Source organism: Fistularia commersonii, chromosome 2 (genome assembly GCF_037954325.1).
Source record: "Fistularia commersonii isolate RoL2024-O1a breed Wild chromosome 2, RoL_Fcom_v1.0, whole genome shotgun sequence".
Classification (NCBI taxonomy): Eukaryota; Metazoa; Chordata; class Actinopteri; order Syngnathiformes; family Fistulariidae; genus Fistularia; species Fistularia commersonii.
This window is the reverse complement of record NC_141285.1, coordinates 23,834,499-23,854,149: the sequence shown is the minus strand read 5'-3', so window position 1 is coordinate 23,854,149 and position 19,651 is coordinate 23,834,499. Positions and strand designations below refer to the sequence as shown.

The 19,651-nt window shown below is 45.1% G+C and overlaps 2 protein-coding genes across 4 annotated transcripts in view; one reads left to right on the top strand and one right to left on the bottom strand.

The window, feature by feature from the left end:
- Nucleotides 1-8,503, top strand: part of ugp2b (UDP-glucose pyrophosphorylase 2b) — a 32,492-nt gene extending 23,989 nt beyond the window's left edge. For both annotated transcript variants that reach the window (XM_086174060.1, XM_086174053.1), the window contains 4 exons: nt 745-942; nt 3,966-4,208; nt 4,857-4,961; nt 6,127-8,503. In XM_086174060.1, coding sequence (XP_086030186.1) covers nt 745-942; nt 3,966-4,208; nt 4,857-4,961; nt 6,127-6,234 — 654 coding nt within the window. In that variant the 3' untranslated portion in view covers nt 6,235-8,503. The remainder of the gene's footprint in view (nt 1-744; nt 943-3,965; nt 4,209-4,856; nt 4,962-6,126) is intronic.
- A 2,849-nt stretch (nt 8,504-11,352) lies between these two features.
- The window catches only part of peli1b (pellino E3 ubiquitin protein ligase 1b), a 42,104-nt gene continuing 33,805 nt past the window's right edge, over nt 11,353-19,651 (bottom strand). For both annotated transcript variants that reach the window (XM_086174006.1, XM_086174015.1), the window contains exons 3-7: nt 18,843-18,972; nt 17,857-17,958; nt 17,015-17,212; nt 16,300-16,488; nt 11,353-13,678 (exon numbers count right to left, since the gene is read on the bottom strand). In XM_086174006.1, the coding sequence (XP_086030132.1) occupies nt 13,100-13,678; nt 16,300-16,488; nt 17,015-17,212; nt 17,857-17,958; nt 18,843-18,972 (1,198 nt within the window). In that variant the 3' untranslated portion in view covers nt 11,353-13,099. The remainder of the gene's footprint in view (nt 13,679-16,299; nt 16,489-17,014; nt 17,213-17,856; nt 17,959-18,842; nt 18,973-19,651) is intronic.

Here is a 19,651-nt window from a genome sequence, read left to right as displayed (position 1 = left end):
CAGCAGCTGAAGAAGAAAAAGAGGGAACCCTGACTGTGGTCTCTAAATGCTGAGATGGGTCGCTGTCCACTGACAACCGTGTTCTCTTGTTCCATAGTTCTTTTGCAATTCTGTAACAACAAAAAAGACGTGAAAAATAGTCCCGCAGATCGGAATAACTCTTTATAATATATCTACAATAAAGTCAGATCAATTGAAAAATGGCCTCTTCAACAGGTAATTGTCCTCCTCTGGGATTAGTTTTTGGCTGTTTTTTTATTGCATTTCAGATGACTGACTTTGAACACACTCCAAATTAATACTGCACTATTTGATCTCGGGAATTAAATTAGTGAAGAAACGGTTTGTCGAAAACAAACAGACAAAAGGTATACTTTTGCAAGGAGTGGCCTGTGTTTCTACAGTCCATGTCCAAAGCCACCATGTGATAGCTCAGTAAATCCCCTCTCTAAAACGACAGTGAAACTGTGGTCATTTTAGCCCTTATAAACTTTATCATCAAATAAAGTCATGCCGGTAAAGTCGGTTCACGTGATAAATATCAGCCCTTCTTATAATCATAAAATCACACCATTTTTATTCTGACTGAGGTTAACAAGGTATAACTGCAGTCTTTCTTGTGTGCTTGGAGTGAATACTACCTGCTGGACGCACCTGGTCGCCTTCGCCTTCTCGTGATCGGGTATATTATGTCTGGCAAACACGAGCAGTTTGGAAACCTAACTCGGCGGCTGTGGTTTTCAGGGAGGCACGCTGATCCAGTACGAAGGGAAGCTGCGCCTGCTCGAGATTGCCCAGGTGCCCAAGGCCCATGTGGACGAGTTCAAATCGGTTTCCAAGTTCAAGATCTTTAACACCAACAACCTGTGGATCTCCCTGGCCGCCATCAAGAGGCTTCAGGAGCAGAAGGCCATGGACCTGGAGATCATCGTCAACCCCAAGGTAGGTGCTTCTTCCTTCGGTCAGGGAGTCGCTGATGAACGTAGATACATACGCCCGCAGTTCTAGCTGCCTTCTCCTCATGTTTTCCATGAGCCAGCCCTTGTCCAACACGAATACCAGAAACCTTCAATTGCTCCACTGGAATTCTTTCTTGTTCACGCTTCATCACAAGCTCTCCCCAGTCTGGAGGCTCTGGTTTCTCTCCAGGCTTCAGCCTCATTTATGTCTTTGGAACAGTAGCTGTGTGGTCAGTCCATGCAGAGCCCCAAGCCTTTGGGGGTGCGGGATGTCAAAGATGGCTGACAGTGGAATGTTTGAGAGGGCATCGCTTGAGCTGAAGGTTCTCTTTCCTCCTGGAAACTTCATACGATACCGTGAAGACTTGAATAGTATGTGCCTGTAATCGTCCCACAATGAGAACATTTCAAATGCAATTCTTGTCTTAGAATCTTGAGGTGACGCCGTGCCAACTATTCTTTAAATGTAATTGACATGAGACAAGCAAGTGATAAGTGATGATGGTGCAGATTCTCTATGCCTGATCTGACCCTGGTATGTTTTTTGAATCCAGACGTTACAGTGAGTATTTTCTCCCAGCCCTGCTGTGTTTGCATACTGCTTTTCTCATTTAGCTGTGAGACAAGTTCAAATTCGTGCTGCACCAGCTTTCTCTGTCATGGTCCAATGAATAATAGGTGTGTTTTTAAATATTTATCCTGATGAGGTTTTCCCTGACTCATTTAAAAGCAGTGTAATTGCTCAAGATCGTCTCCGCCACTGTCGATCCCGTCGCCCCAAACAAACCAGGTGACAGATCAGGCCTGTCTGCCGACTCCTGATTAAGTTGGCACATTCCCATAGCCTCTGGAGCACAACTCTACAACCAGAAGAATAATGCAGGAATTTCAACAGATAAGAAAGACATTTCTTGAAATTCTAAAAGTTCTCTTACAATGTTTAGTGCTGAATCAACCTGAAAATCAGTGACCACAATATTGTAGTCTATTCATATTATAACCAATATTAAACAGTTACCATATATTCTCTTGCTATATACTAGCTCTGACAGTGCTAAATGTCTAGAAATTGCAAAGGAAACAAATGAGCATAAAGTAAACCAAAGGTTCACAAAATAACTGACTGGGAATCAGTCCAAAGTCTAATCTACAACAACAACATGAACTTGCCAAGAAATAAATTTGCACATTTTTGATGGTCATAAGGATCAGCAGGAAAATGAGGTATACATTTGAAAGGCAAGGCCAGTGTGATCCCGTGTCAGGATCTCTGGTGATACCTCAGTTCAAAGAAGTAAAGTCTGTCCTTCTAAGGCACGGCACATCTCGCCGATATGTACAGACCATTACGAAACAGCTGATAACCTCAGCCCGGCCAAAGAAAAAATGAGTTCCACTTCGACAGTTATTACTTCAAATATGTGCACTTTCAGCGGCTGAGAGGCACTGGGGATAAATGTAGTTGATAGTTGTGTCCGGTAACTGATTGTTACTGGTCACCGTGTGATTACATGTCGTTATGTCACCATCATCACATGAAACATTTCAGGGTCTAATTTTAGATGGGAGTGTTTTGAGGGGGTCTGACAGACGTGACCGGACGTCTGCAGCCGAGCTGAAAGCTGACGGGCAGGCTGGTGTGGAGCACTGCTCACATCCACACATTTTAATACAAATTTGACTCTCTACACCCAGATGTTAACAAAAGTCTGATCATTTTCTATGAAACTGGTAATGTACTTTTTTCAGCTAACTCTCTGTAACATGTAAACATGTATACATGATGATGAAATGGTGTTGAAATGGTCTATGATTTAAGAAAAAAAAAAACTCGAAATGCTCAGAAAAACAATTTTGAAAAACAAAAAATGAGACATTTAAAATCTCATTCATATATATATATATATATATATACACACACACTGCTCAAAAAAATAAAGGGAACACTTAAAAAATACACCCTAGATCTAAATGAATGAAATATTCTTATGAAATACTTTGCTCTTTACACAGTTGAATGTGCTGACAACAAAATCACACAAAAATGATCAATGGAAATCAATTGTATCAACCATGGAGGTCTGGATTAGGAATCACACTCAAAATTAAAGTGTAAAAACAAACTCCAGGCTGATCCAACTTTGATGTAATGTCCTTAAAGCAAGTCAAAATGAATCTGTGTTGCTTCCTGAGCGGACATATATATATCCCTCACATAGTTTTTGGATGTTTTTTTTTCATGTCTCCATTTGTCTATTTCTGAATGGTTTATTTTTAATTTAAATTTTTTTCTTCTGTCAGTCTTCTGGGGACTGGAGCACTGAATCCCTCCCTTAAAACTTTGGAGGTGGTTCAGGGCTTTGAGCTGGTGTCACACAGATGGGTTGTGGGCACTGGTGAGGAGAGGAGGAGGCCAACGGCTCCAGTTGGCTGTTTACTGTGTTTTTGTGGCTGAGACTCAGACTCGGAGATTCAGTCTTCAAAAACCACAGCCTGTCAATCACGTACAACGAAAACTATTCACTTTAGCCCACGTTTCCCCCCCCCAAGCAAATTGTTTGTGTTTTGAAACTTGTGGCTTTAAGTCTGTCAGGCTTTTCCTCCAATACACCTCTGCTCAGTCCGAACTCTTGAAAATAGCCTTTATCATTTGGTGAAGGACCTTCTGCGTGTGAGTGTTCACACCATCGTGCCAGGAGACAATGGTAATATCCCCGATGGAGGTACTTCTTTTCATCGGCAAGGTTGTGCTTGCAGGCAGCGTTAACCTCAGTCTGCATAAATCTGTGAGAATGTTATACTGGTCACAAAGACTCAGAGACTTTGTCTTGGACACCGGTGGTTTCTTTGACGTGTTTCTGGTTCCTCGCAGTTCATAATTGCATTCAGATCTTGGCAAGCGGGTTCATGAGTCTGTGAGCAGCAGGAGGAAAGCTGAGTTTCCTCTTTACGCTGCGACTCACTTGCAATAACACTCACCACTGGTACCTCCTCATTTCCCCCCAGACGCTTGACGGCGGACAGAACGTCATACAGCTGGAGACGGCAGTCGGCGCAGCCATCAAGTGCTTCGACAACGCCATGGGCATCAACGTGCCTCGCAGCCGCTTCCTGCCCGTCAAGACCACCTCGGACCTGCTGCTGGTCATGTCCAACCTGTACAGCCTGGACGCCGGATCACTCACCATGAGCCCCAAGAGAGAGTTCCCCACCACGCCGCACGTCAAGCTGGGCAGCTCCTTCACCAAGGTGCTGCTCCTCAGGGTGATGTTAGAAACATGACGACAGCGACGAGGAAGACGACGGGGGGGTTGCATGGAAAACTTTGATTTCATCTGAAAACATGGGAAATGAGCAAAACGACAAGCTGGTCTGTTTAGCACTTTAGAAAAGTGAGGTGCAACTAATGTTGAACGCCTGCGTTGAAAAGGCAAATCAGCCCAGAGTAATCACAGTGAGGATGTAAAGGAACAGCTGTGGAAGGTAACATGGTCATAGATGCTACTCTTACTTTGGCGAGGAGGAAACTTATAGGATCTTTCAGGAGTAGGTTTTTATCCAACCACTGTTTTATCAGAAGGGACATTTTCCTGTACTAAATGGTTCTGGTAAAAACATTTAAAATCTCAGAGGCTAAAACCATTAAAAGAAGCAAGACCTTCATTTAAATTCTTGTTTTTACCGTGATGCCTCAGTTGTCTCTCCTGCATATGTTCTAGTTTCTCACTTGAGGAACACTCAAGTGAGAAACATGTGACATTTGGTCTCTATTCATGATGTGAAGCAGGACATGAGTGTTTCTACCTCCAAGATGTCGAAGGGTCAAACAGGCGCTTCAGAAACAAGCAGCGGGTTTAGTGTTGTGTGGTCTAACTTCTGTTGTCTGTCCGGGTTCAGGTTCAGGAGTATCTGACCCGCTTTGAGAGCATCCCTGACATGCTGGAGCTGGACCACCTGACTGTGTCCGGGGACGTCACCTTCGGGAAAAACGTTTCTCTCAAGGTAAACGTTCCAGAACGGCAAAGTTCCGCAGTCATAGGAATGCCGACGTTCACCAGGCTGCACGTTTACTCATCAGCGAGTCCTTTAAGCCTCCTGCTTCTCCTTCAATACACTCCCGCTTTCATATCTGGCACGTCCTCCGCGTTTGTGACCCGGAAGCTTCAAGTTCACAGGTTCTGAAGAAAAAGATTCGCCAGTCCTCAAATCCCGTTTGTAATCCTGTCTCCTGAAATCAGACCAGAGAAAGAACAAAGAGGAAAATTAGCATGTAATCACTGACCTTGAACCTGGGACAGCGCATTACGGACACTGCAGGAACCAATTATTTTGAAAAGAATCCCAGCCTCCCGGTCTATGAAGGGAAAACTAATTTTCCAAGATTACGTACGTAGACCGGGAGACACAAGACTGACATTTATAGAATTAAAGTTCAAAATTCAGGACTAGACTGTCACTGATTTATGAGATTAGAAACACACTTTTTTAAAAGGGATAATTTTACAATTTAGAGGAAAAGATTAAACAGGTCTGGATCCAGGAAACAAATCAAACTCAATAAGCAAATGTAAAAAAAAAAAAAAAGAAGAAGAAAAAGATGGATGATTCCAATTTATTCATAAGAGATTTTATAAGCCACTAACCTCAAATCACGAGGAGTTTTCTAACAAATCCATGCTGGACTCCTCTCAGGACTTCCAGGATGGTGAAGGAGGCAGGAGTTGCTCTTCCCTGGGAGCTTTTCAGTCCTTGGTATTTCCTACTAATCTCCAGCTGCACATTTATTCTTCATGTATTTACATTTTATTGCCAGGATGTTTGGAGCTGCTAAAACTCCGTCCTTGTGTTATCAGACAGGCCTGTTTTTCCCTGAAAGTGAACTATATCGAAGAGATCAGCAGTAGTCGTACAGTTGGAGGGTTGTCAGATGGTTAATTATTTCGGCTCTGTTACTTTTTTTATTCTAAATTCGGGGAGGGAATAAGATTCATCGGTGAAATAATTCAGATGAGGTCTGACGGGTCGTGGGACGTTCTGGTCCGTTTCAGATCCCGGAAGCCGCTGAGACGTGACCCGCCACCACCAATATATCGCATTAATTAAGCTGCGGTTCCTCGACATCAGCATCTGATCGCCCGCTAAAACCCGCTGCTCTTCCACCTCACAGGGCACCGTCATCATCATCGCCAACCACGGAGACCGGATCGACATCCCCGCCGGCTCCATGCTGGAGAACAAGATCGTCTCCGGGAACCTCCGGATCCTGGACCACTGAGGCCTTCTTCTCCATCCGCCCGCCGCCGCCCTCATCATCATACGACCCCGTTGGCTTCGCCCCAGTCATGTGACCCGTTTGTCATAGCTTCCCGACACCGACAGATCGTCCGAGGGTGTGTGATTGCATGCGCGGTGCTGCTCTGCTGTTCCCAAACGCTACGGGAGGCGGGAAACACCGCTCTCTACAGGCCGGTCATGACATAACAATATCACTCATGGTGGGGCGGGATCCTCTGATGCACCTGTAATATAAGCTAAACTGCAGATTTTATTTTTAGATTTTAACGGCCATGGCGCTTTCTTTGACAGATTTTAAAGCCTGACGGCATAGACGTCGACACTCACGGTGTTCTTACACCCGGGTGACAACCGCGAGCGCCCATTTCAAACGAGTCTACGGGGTTCCGTCGCAGCGGAGGGCCAGAGCTCAGCCGGTACCGGCAGCAAAACACAGTCCAACAAAGAATATTTGGGGGTCCAATATCTTTCACAACCAGCAGTGCAGACAGGAACGTCATGTTAGAGAGACGTTCAGCCGGGAACTAAAATACTGTTGGGGTAGTTTACGTATATTCACACATTCATCTGGGAACACACACCGATGTTAATCCATCGGTGACAGGGCTGAAGTATTGGCTCGGCTTTGGGCATCTCAAGGTTGAATTTCAGGTTTTCAAATCCAGAAATACAGATTTTATTGCATTTGAAAGAAAACCTTACTTATCATAAGATTGTGATGGATGTTTTTATTCCAGAATTATTTAGTTTGTAGCTGAAAAAAAAAACCTCTAACGTGAGTTGAAGCTGACTGGGACTGGAGGAGCGTCCTTGAAGGGGTCTTTAAGTGAATCAATATTCATGAATGGTTTTTTGTGCCGCCGACATCTGGAACATCACGCTGCTGTGAATTTTCTTGGCTGATTAAGTGATGGTGCCAGGGAGGTTTTTCTGGGAGAGGAAATCCTGCACGGCTCAGAGAGACGGCAAAATTTAGCCTCTCTTCATTGGAGCTGATTTCAGTACAAACCAGCAGCATTTCAATAACAGGGTGGGAGCCGTCTGGATTCGGAGTAAAGTCGGCCAGCAGACGAGCCCCAGTGACAGCTGTGATTATTATCTAGATTATTTTCTGTTCTACTTGATATTTATTAACACCTTCTCTGACTTTGAATGAGGAGCTCTCTGGAGGTTGTGCCATAACTTGATTTTTGTTTTATTTCCTACTTTTTTTCTGACAGTCTCGGGCTGTGTGACGACAATGGTCTTTTGAAATGATTTAGGGCTGGGCGATAATGGAAATATCAAAACCATTGCCTTTTAAAATAGTTAGAACAGCTTCAGTGGAAGATATCTGACAGTGAATCATTGATTATTTCATTTCAAAAGATTATAGATTATAGTCATTTCAATGCATTTTGATTCACATGTTATTCCTCATTTTTATTTCAAGTGCTCAGGTAGTTTCTTGAGTTTCGAGTTAGTTTAAGGTAGTTTCTTGCAAAGTCTCATAGAGCGCCATTTCAGGTGATCATTTTTTGGTTGTATTTTCCTTTGTTGAGTTCTTTGCTGATAAGATTCAAATTTTGCTAGTTGTTTATTGATGGTTTCCTGATCACTTCTTTCTGGCTTAAAAAAAAAAAAAAAATCAGTTTGTTCCAAATTAAAAAGTAACGTTATTGTCAAGATTTTGAAATCTAAGAATTTATTGAAGAAATTTCAGATAGGAAAAAAAAAATAAATAAATAAATAAATAAATAAAAACTCCAAACAAACACTCACTTAAAACGGAGATTTTATGAACAGATAAATAGTGAAATCAGATTATTGATTATTGATAGATTGCCCAGCCCTAAAACAGAAAATGCCAGAAGCGATCGGCGCTCCGAGTGAAGGCCTTCTGTTTGTGTGTTCCCGGTGTGACGATCATCGTCGTGCATTATCTTTTGTGCGTTCGCTCACATGTTGTTCTCCACCTCCTATGAAACCTCTCGCCTCCATCACCCTGTCAGACCTCCTCCTCCTCCTCCTCCTCCTCCTCCTCCCCCTCCCCCTCTCTCGCCAAAAAAGCAGGCGGTGCAATATTTTCCTGCAGCCGTGTCAGTTTTACACTCAGACTGACAGACACAAAGTCCCGGTGTGAGAATACTCGAGGGGGGGTCCGAGGCCTTCGGACCGCCGGCGTGAAAGCAATAAGTGTTGATGGAGTGACGAGGCTCAGACCCTCCAGTTCTGCCTCAGAGCTGAATAAAGTGCAATATGATACAGATTCTGCATGTCCTGCTGCGTGTTTATTGTTGCTGCCTTAAAACATGGAGGACTTAAATCCATGTTCTCATTCACGGACTGAACAAATACTGTGATGCTGACCTTATGTCTGCATTAGGAATTTTAAAAAATTGTGTTTTTGTAACTTTGACAACTTAAAGAAATCCCATTGAATGGCTATGGTTTGGGCTTTAAGCTCAACTCATGAAAAATTTAAAGAAGCTCAGGGGATGTACATAAACACTTCAGCGTTTTTGTTGGTGGTGAGGGGATTAAATCATGGATTTACAGTTTCTACACAACAACTAAAGAAATGTCAAGTAAAATTCAAAATTTCATCCTTTCTGTCTTTTCCTAATCGTATATGTATTCAAAGTGAACATATATACATAAATGTATGGAAAATGAACGGCACAGCTTAGGAAACCCAATGACCACAGTATCAAGTCTCCTTCACTGCAGCCACAGCTATGCGACGTGCGTCGCATCGGCAGAAGCATCACAAACCCAGTTGAATGGCATAAATGTATAAAGAAATTTAAATAAAATCAGTTTTACTCACCAAGAGGATCGGCTGAAAACCACAGGAATCCCCCTGCCGCTGGAGGCTAAGGCTACCGCTAAGTGAAATTGGGAAAATGGCGGCCAAACATTTTCCCGGACTAGCTAGCTTCGTGATTGTCCGGGATTTCCTCGCAATGTCCGGCTTTTCTTCTAATGTCCTTATTGAAAATGTCTTTGAGAGAATTTGAGCGACCAAGTTCAACGAAGACACTATTCTTTGTTATCAAAAGCAACCAAACCGAGACAAAAACATTTGGTAGGTTGATAGCGATGCACTTTGCTGGCTCCGACTTAGCCCGCTCTCTGACTAACCAATCAAAAAAAGCGAAAGTTCTGCCGTATACGTGCGCGTGTGAGCGAAGTCGAAATCTGATTGGTTAAAATAGAAGCTCCTTTCCAATTTATTTTCAATCAAAGACGCCCGCACTGTTGATGGTGAAGGCTTTTTACCCTGGTAACAGATGACCGCTGAATTCTGATTGGATAAAAGCTCTGCTATTAACACATTGCCGGAAGCAGTGCAGCCAAAGAGAAGGTATGAAATAAAGAAAGAGTATTCGGATACATCGTTTAATGCAATAAAATAATCGGCGTATATAATCAAAAAAACTTCAAATCCATAATTTATTTCAATATATATTCTTTTTTTTTCTTTTTGCTTTTCTAGTTGTTATTGGGCGACTTGTTGCCAATCATTTACCAGGCCACAAATAGAGACGTTCACTGTTCACTCAACCATGCTTGATTTATTTTCTAAATTAAAAGAAAAATATATTTATATAATTTTTTATAACTTTACAACTTTACGACTTGGTTTGACATAAATTGGGTGCTCCGGGCTGGAGCATTGGAAGAAGTGGCAGAAGGTTATCAAAACAGATAGATAATGGAAATCAGTTCAGCTGCAAGCCTGCATTTTAATCCTTTCACGAAAGAAATCGAATAAATAATAGAATATGTTGAAATGTGAATTAACACTATTTTCTCATTTAACAGAAATTCATTGAAATGCTTTTTTAAATTATATATATGTGTGTGTGTGTGTGTGTGTGTGTGTGTGACCCAATATAATATGTATACTATCTATCTATCTATCTATCTATACATCCATCTTTAATAAACTGATTTAATGATGTTTGAAAAGTATAAGATTGATCGAAAAGAATGAGATAGATTTAAAAAGCATTTTAATTTAAATGCCTTTTTCAAAAAAGCAAATTAAAATGGCTACTTTTAAGAAGCAACTTAAAATGGCTATTTTATAAAAGCAAATTAATATGGCTATATGATCGTACTTAACGACTGATAAATGAATTAACAACCACATGATTAGGTTGAATTCAAGGAAAAGATTGAATTCAACTGCCACTTTATATTTTATATATTAATTTATATTTCATTGTATTTCTTATTCTCCCTCCTTCCTACTATTATCTATTACTGTTGTTTTTGCTTGAAACTCTGGCACAACAATTTCCTTCGGGATAAATAAAGTTGTTCTCATCTCATCTCATCTCTCAACAGTGAATAAAAAGATTTTTTCAAATTTCCTCAACTTTGAATAAAATTATTTTATCTATTCATGTGAAACCATGGAAAACCATTAAGATGCTCCTATTCAACCATCCTACCAGCAGGAGGCTGGGAGTTTGTCGGAGCCCACAGAAAAAGTCACAGCATCAAAAACAGAACTTTTTACACTTTATTGTTTAAAGTCGTTACAAAAAAGTGTTTGCTGGAAACATTCTTTGCTTTTCATCTTTACAAGCAGGAGGAGGAGGAGGAGGAGGAGGAGGAGGGCGTACAGACGGATGTTTCTGTGTGAAGATGGAGGGGAAGCCCTTTCTGACACACTTTTGTCCACAGAGACGCAACGAAAACCCAACGAGGCTGAGTCGAATCCACGATGGACACATTTGATGAGGTATCTTCAGAAAGACCTTAGCAGTTTGTTTGCGTGTGTGTGTGTGTGTTTGTGTGTGTGTGTGTGTGTGTGTGTGTGACACAGGTGATTTGTTCTCCCTGAGGTGAGTCGGTGTGTTGCAGTCCGATGTCAACAATTTCTAATACAGGTGAACACATACACACACACACATAAATATACTGTGCACAAACAATCGTCATGAATGCATAGGATAGAGACACACACACACACAAACACGCACACACACACACACACACACACACACGCACGCACATGCATACACACTGATTTGAAGATTGTAATTTTAGGTATTTATTAATTTATTCTCGGTGAATGTTTTTACTCCTGGTTGTTTGTTGTTCATTTTCTTTTCTTTCCAACTATCAACTTTCTAAAAACATCACAATTTAACTGGTAAAAGTACATTATCCAGTTTATTTGTAAATATTTAACAATTAATATTTATATTTAATATTTTAGGGAATCTTGCAGTATTTTTTCTTTAATCCACTTTAAATTTCTCATCTTGTGAAGGACTTTAAAGGAGTATTTTATAGTCGTGCATTTCACGAGAAACACACCTGTTTGCGCCAGAAACCCAGAAAGTCCTCATTCGACGGTTAAATATTATTATTATTATTATTATTATGACAACATTTAAAGATATTTGTCTTCAATAAAATTCAGATTTTCTGCTGAAATTTGGACGCTTATTCATCTTTTCTTCTGAACATATGAGTGAATTACCTGGAATTATCAGCAGATTCATTTCCAAAAATGTAAATGAAAAAAAAAAAATCAAATAATTCATCTTTAAAATGTTTCTTCATTATAGATGTATCTATATATGCATAAATAAGAAAACAGATGCGCCCGCTTTTAAATAAATCTCATGTTATATTTGATAGTGTCTAATTATCTTTGCATCATGAATTAGTTTCAGATTATCTGCTTTAAATGTCTCTTCAACCGCCTCGACCCATAAACCATAAAGTTTTTTAATATTATTACGACTGTTGCCTTTTTTTTGGTGGATTTTCTTGGTTAAAACTCAAAAAACGTCATCTCACTTTAAAGCAACAGAAAGTAAAAAAAAAATGTGCGGACGTTTTTATCGGACTGAACCTGCGGGATTTGCAAAGGGGGGCATTATGGGATGTCTGATGGATTCAAGTATCATTTCTGACCAGAAACTGAAAGTAATCGCATTACTTCTGTCACTTGTTTCTCCACTGCGGCTTTCTGTGCTGCCGCTGTTACTTGACCTGCACCGTGTTTGTGTGTGTGTGTAAAATGTGATGCTACATCGTTGTGTTATCGACCAGATCCACCCGCTGATTCACACACACACACACACATGCGCGCACACACACACACTCGCAGCCGCAGTCACACGTTTAAAGGGAGGGAGCAGACAGCAGTTGAGGTTGTCTGGTCTCCCAGACGCCTCAAAAGCCTGGGTATCCCATAATGCTGCAGGAGGTTTCTGTTCCAAATCTATTGCTCTGAACGTGGATAAAAGGCCGTGGCGACGCCTGGCGAGGGTGAAGACGCGGGGCGACGGGGCGGGAAGGGGGGCGACGGGGGCTATAAATAGGACAAACAGGTGGAAGATGAGGGGAGGACACACCTAGAACCTTATATCTGGTTAACCGTATACTGGATTCTCAAATTAAAATGCTAAATAGGACGGGATATCCGACGCTGAGGGGGATGAAGCGATGCTTTGTGGGACATAAATAACGTCTTTGTTTAAATAAGCCGCGAGGGGGGTGGACGTACAAGGGCGGGTATCGCAAGAACAAACAGGGGATAAAAACCGTATGTTAGTCGTTTAGATAAATACTGACGGATCTTTTTCTGAGGAACAATCACTAGAGTTTAGCCAGCAGTTCTGTGTTCGGTCGGTGTCTCTGGTTTCACGTGAAAATATAGAAATCTTTGTCATTCATGAAAAAGCAATACAAAGGTCACTTAAAAATCAGAGAGACAAAAGAAGTCCGGGAGTTTTTCTTTTAAAACCTCGAGAGGAACGAAAAACAAATCCGCGCGGGGGTCGGGGGGTCGGGGGGGGAATCGGGTCGGGGAAGCGGCGCCTTCCCCCCGCCGGTTAGTCGAGCGGCCCCTGGAAGATGAGTCTGACGAATCCCTGCTCGCCGCTCAGCTGCTGCGCGCAGAAGGGGCAGGCGGCGTGGAAGGTGTGCGTGCCGTGAGGCAGCGGGATCTGGCTCCAGAAGGCCGCCGTCTTCTCCGAGCACACGTGGCCGCAGGGGTTGAAGGCGTGGGTGGGCGGCGCCGCGTCCACGTAGAAACCCGCCTCGCAGCCCAGCCACAGCGGCACGTAGGGGCCTTTGGCCCGGCACATGGGGCACTCGCGGTGGCGGCCCTCGCGGCCCTCCCGCTCCTCGCGGTGGTTCCCCCAGTTGTGGTAGCCGTGCACGTGGCCGCACTGGAGGTAGACCCAGGGCTGCTTCTCGTCCGGCGTGTCCTTGCGGCGCATGGAGGGGAAGGCCAGCGTGTTGAAGCCCACCGGGCACTGCGGCCGCGCCGCGTTGATCTCCAGCCGCAGCGCCTCCAGGTGCTTGATGGTCGGCGTGCGCGACAGGCCCTCGGCGGTTCGCCACAGCAGGGTGGCGCCGCACAGGTCCACCAGGGAGCCGTCGACCAGCTCCTGGCTCTCCATCTCCACCTGCGCACAGCGGACGGGAGGAGACGTCAAACGGGAACCGGGTCGCCAGACGACCGGACCGAAATCGGCGACCGGACTTCTATTTTTAAGAGTAAAAAAACGGTAAAAACGTTTCTCTTTCAGGACTTTTTACTGCGCTGATGCCCCAGATCAGGTTGGCAGCAAGTTAGGCTATGCAGTGTGTGTGTGTGTGTGTGTGTGTCTCTCTCAAAAAAAAAAAAAACAAAAAAAAACCCTCACTAACCCAAGCTTACTGTTCTGTATATTTCCTCTGCATCTTGTATTTGCAAGTGTATTTGTGTCCTCTATTGTAAGTCGCTTTGGATAAAAGCGTCTGCCAAATGCAATGTAATGTAATGTAATAAAAAAAAAAAAAAGCTCACATTAAAAGAAAGAAAGTGAGGAAATTCAAGTCCAGCCGTTTTGCAAACGCGATTCAAGAAAAGTACCGTATTTTCTGGACTATAAGCTGCTCCTTTTTCCCTCGGTTTTGAACCGTGCGGCGTATACAAAAGATTTTTCTTCCACCGCTCGGGGGCGGAAGTAGAATCCAAAATAAGATAAGACGTTTAAATCGATGCGAAGAAGAATAGCAGAAACCAACTTCATCGGAGATTAATAGTGACACGGAGAGCGAGACAGATGTGACAAAACGCTTCTGAGTCTGTTCACAAGAAGATACTTCATGGGTTTCAGCCAAGATGATTTAAGTGACTTGTGGTTTCAAACACAGGAGAAATGAGGGTAAATAAATACTGGTTATCTGTTATGTTTTAATCAGCGAAGTTCGGAAAGAATCTGTTCAGGTACATAAATGTACATTTACAGTACAAAATCGTTCTGTACATGCAGTAATATCATTTTTTGTCAACATAAATATCCGCGGCTTATAGCCTGGTGTGGCTTGTATATATATTTCTTTTTAAATAGAGTGGATGCGGCTTATTTACAGGTGTGCTCTATAATCCAGAAAATACGCTACGTTGATTTTTATTTTTATTTTATTTTTTTATTTTTTGGCAAATAAGAATAAAAATTCTCAGCAAATTTGTGCAAAATTAAAAAAAAAAAAAACAAAAAAAAACATAAAGGTGAGAGAACTCGCAAGACCCGAAATTCACCTGAATTAAAACAGAAAGGAGATACTTTGGTCCTAAATAAGACCTTGAAACACTTGATAGCCTTAACTTTGACACTTTATATTTCATTGTAATTCTTATTCTCCCTCCTTCCTACTATTATTGCTATGTTTTACTTGAAACTCTGGCACAACAATTTCCTTCGGGATAAATAAAGTTGCTCTCATCTTATCTTATCTTAAATGTTATGACAGTAAAGAAAAGTGAAATCTGGAGGATGGTCGGGGGTCAGGAGGTTATACTTGTACTTCCCCCGTCTGAGCAGCAGGCGTCAGTGTCAGCACGGGATTCATGCGTCCGACAGATGTGGAGGAGAAAACAGCTGGACACCAGAAGGCCGGGTGGACGGAGGAGACGCTCCAGAATTCTCGTTTCAAGACGCGTTTCATATTAATTGTTTCATTTATTTTCACCGTTTCTTTTGGAGCTATACTTTGTATGTGTACATGTCTGCACTAGGATTTTAAGGGTTGAATGAGGTTACCTTAAATGAAATGTATTATTTTTAAACCCAGACGTGTGTGTGTGCATGTGTGTGTGTGTGTGTGTGAGATGTCAAACAGGGGCAGCACAATGAAACTGACCCCGAAGAACGCCGTCTCATCAGCCAATCAGGCTCTGGCGTTCAGCGCGGCGACCGGAGGCGCTTTCCTGCAGGCGCTCATTTAAGCTGTCAATCATGTGTGAGATAATGACGGGTTTCTTTGGCTCGGCGTAACGCGCACACACACACACACACACACACACACACACACACACACACACACACAGAAACACACCTCAGACTAGTGAAAGGGCCGAAATGAAAGTGCTGCTGTTGTGCTTCGCCGGGATCCAGAAAAGGAGCGGACGGAGTTGCGGATCTGCTCGCTGTGTGTGTGTGTGTGTGTGTGCATGTGTGTGTGCGTGTGTGTGAGTGCGTGTGTGTCGGTTGAGACACAAAAGTGAAATATAAGCAAACAAATCCCCTGAATCCAATCGGCCGGTGGGGGCCACGCCGGCCGTGATTGGCCGCGACGCTCTGACGTCGGCCGGAGGATCCCCTTACCGGCTCCTGTTTCACACTGTGTTGAGAGCCCGACCTGTTGCCATGGAGACGGCATCCCAATAACCTCCCCGGGCGGGGAAGGGGAGCCGTGTGAAAGCGGGCGCCGCTGTGCCGGAGGAAGAGGAGGAGCATCAGAGGTTCCCGACAGCCTGACCTCAGCTGATGATTGACAGGTGTCGGGAACCAATCCGGATCAGATTCTCCGTCCTCGCCGTCAAACTTCATCCTCTCGCTTCCCGTCTCGTCTGCGGCCGATAAACCGAAGACGCCTCTCGGGACGAGCGGCGAGGAAGATGTCGACAGAGAACCTCCGCACGGCCCATCTACGCCGATTGGCCCCCGAGGACGACGGCGCGGGTGACCTCGTAGCCACGGTTACCGAGCGGCGCCGGAACCGCGCTCGACCCGTCGGTCGTTCCGGCGTCTCCCCTCACCATCTTGCCTCGCTGCTGAGCCGAGCGGGTTTCCCGCAGGGTGAAGACGTTCCCGCACACCGAGATCTCCCTCCACACGCCCGGCTTGGAGTCCTGGGTGAAGCCGTTGCGCGGGTGCATGACCAGCACGCCGTTGGTGGTCAGCCCGTCCATCTGGCCGTCCGACGTCTTCCACTTGGCCGCCTTCTCCTGGAAACGGAAGAGCACCATCAGCGCCGGACGACGGCGACGAATCTCGGACGAAGATCGAACCCGGCGGTCGGCGCCTGTCAAAACACTCTCGCCCGTAATGAAGATTCATCGAGGAAACCGCGGTCGTCGCGACCCGAACTGGAAACGCGGCTTGTTGCTGATTCGCCGAGCAGCCGCGGACGCTTTCTAGAGAGCTTTCTGGAAACGCCGACGCTTAATTGCTAATAACTCTCGTCTGACGACAAAGCAGCCGGCGCGGCGAGTACAAAAGAAGGAAGAGACGCCATCTGCGCCGAAGGAAATTACTCATAAAATGTCCAGTGGGTTGGGGGGGGGGGGGGAAGGGGTATCCACGACAACAACCCGAGAAAAAAAATAAACAGCTGCTACGCATTTTTAAGCTCCAAAAAACCACATCCGAACTCACATCTGTTGCATCGAACCGAAAAAAAAAAAGATGTATCCCTTTGCCTACGTTATTTCTTTTTATTATTCGGCCTTCTGCTCCCGCCTCCTCGCTCACCCCGAGGAAGATGTTCTTGGAGGAGTCGAAGCCCGCGGCGTAGATGCGTGCGGTGTAGGGCGGCGTGCGCTGGCACATGATGCGGCAGGCGAAGCGCGAGATGGTGCTCTGGACCGACTGGGTGTCGGCGTTGCTCTGGCTTCCCGCCACCGTGTCCGTCACCACGAAGTCGATGGGGCTCTCCGTCGATCGGCCGATCTGGAGGGGCGAAAGAGAACGCGTGATTCGGACGATTACCGATAACCGACCGCGACGGTTTTTTAAAATCACGGCTCCGGATCGGGAAACTCGCGGCTTCCTGGACGGGAATATAAACAAAGGTTGGTTCTCAAATCACATTAAAATGAATTGAAACGCTGTGAATCCGTTCCGGCCGCTGGTTTTGTTACGTGTCTTGAAATGTGAAAAATGTGCTTTAAAAATAACAACTAATGCACGGAGAACGTAAAGAAATATTCCGTCCGGCGCTTGACGGGCACGCCGCTGGCCTTCACGGCAAATGTAGGGTAATTCACGCGCGGGAACGGCGCCCGGAGCGCCGACGCTGTAATCACAGCCGAGACCAAGGTGACCAAGCGTGTTTCTTTGTCGCCGGCAAAGATTTTGCATTTTGCTAATACGCAGCGTTTATGAATAGAGCGCCAAACGCCGTCGGAGAGCGGGTTGCGCGAAAAGAAACGGTCAAGAGGTGATAGCGAAGCTCCGACGCGGATCTCCGAGTGGCTCTTGAGGGGCCGCGAATGAATCCGACGGAAAATAAAATAAAAAGGGCGCTTTGCGGAGATACCGGGCCTCGGAATATCCAACGATTCAATTCTGGGTTTTCCTTCCGAGGGCGTTACCTGGAACATGTCGGTATTGCTGTCGTGGGTGTACTCCACCACCACCGTCTGGGCTCGGGACAGGGTGTACGAGATGCTGTGCTGGTCTTTGTTGCTTATGGCCTGGTGGGGGGACAGAGAAGACCGGGACGGGTCAGAGCGGAGGAGGAGGGAGGACGGGACCTGGACCGGAACTTCTCCCGTTCTCACGAAGTTCGGTTACCGGGTGACTTTCGGGACCCGAAAAAACCTCAACGTCTCCTGGGTCGGGACCACCCACCGGACAGGGGAGGACAATCGCTCTTCCAGACGCTTAAACTACCTAAAACCTGGCCCGCCGTGTGTGTGTGAGTGTGTGTGTGTGTGTGCGCGGGTGTGTAAGGGAGAACAAAAGTGGAAATATATTAAATACAGATGTTAAATCACACACACACACACACACACAGGCACACGCGCACCTTACAATCCTCTTGTTCATTTAAGAGAATTCAGAGTTTTTTTTTTCTGGGCGTCCTTTACGGCCGACGGTGGAATCACACGTGCGCTTCCCCGCTGGAAGCGGCTGCGTTCCCCTTTCACTGAACCGCTCACATTTGTCGCTCTTGTGAACGTTCGCCGTGTTCCGGTGAAACGCCGCGTGAAATCCATTGTTCCAGACGCCCCTTCCAACCCGACCCGGGCGCTCCTTTGAGGTCTTTCTGAGGCCTGCGTTTATTTCCTGTGTTATTTGACCACCATGACGATGGCGCGCGCGCGTGCGCGTGTCTGGTACGTGCATGCGAGACTTTTACGACAACAAAAGGAGAGGATGAACGTGTGGACACACAAGTGGGTGCGTTTTACCTGATATCATCGGACGGAGGCAAATCAAAGCGCTCTCAGGTTCGAAGTTGGGGTTGTGTTTCGTTGTTTTCGCGAATAATTGCATCGCTGTCTGCGGATTTTTATGCATGTGTGTGTATGTGTGTGTGTGTGTGTGTGTGTGTGTGTGTGTGTGGACGCCTTACCTTGGCTGCCTGCGGGGAGCAGGCGACATGAACTGTGCTGGGTTTCACCCCGTTCGCCTTCGGTCTCTTACAAAGTGCAAAGCGACTTTTGCGTCGGCCGCGGTCTCCGTTGGGCAGAGAGCCATTGTACCTGCACACACACACACACACACACACACACACGCAAAGACAAAACAATAGGCCATTATCGTCTAAGCAGCTGTATAATATGCTGGAAAACAGCGATGGTGGAAAAGTGCTCCCGGCGTTCGGGAGCTCTCCTTCCGTGCCCCGAGGCCACGTCCACGCTCTCGCACATGATTGTACATAATTACCACTTTCCATCTCCCCTCACCTCCATTCAACCTTTAAAAGCACGATGTGCACGATGTGCACGGATCCCGAACAACCAGCGCTAATTCAGCGCTGAAGCTAAAGAGAAACCTGCAGCAGCGCTACAAGCGTTAGCATTAGCGTCCCTTTATTTCCGCCCCCGTCGTCGCTCGGATTTTTAACGCTATCACAGAGGCACACGTGCGCTGACGTGCGCGAGGACTGTGACAAAAAGACCCTTCGCGGGATTATTTATGGTTAATTGTGTTCAATACGTGGATATAAATCGGCTCTGTCTCGGAGCGACACACTCATAGATGCACAGTCCAGTACTTTCAAAATAGGAAGCCACCTGAGCACAATGTGTGAAAAAATCAAGTTGTACATATTTAACAACGGCCAGAACAAAAGCTTATGTGCATTTTAAGCGTCGTCATGTTGTTAATGTTGATTCAGAAATATACCAATTAGAAGCCTTCACACTCACTTAATGGCAA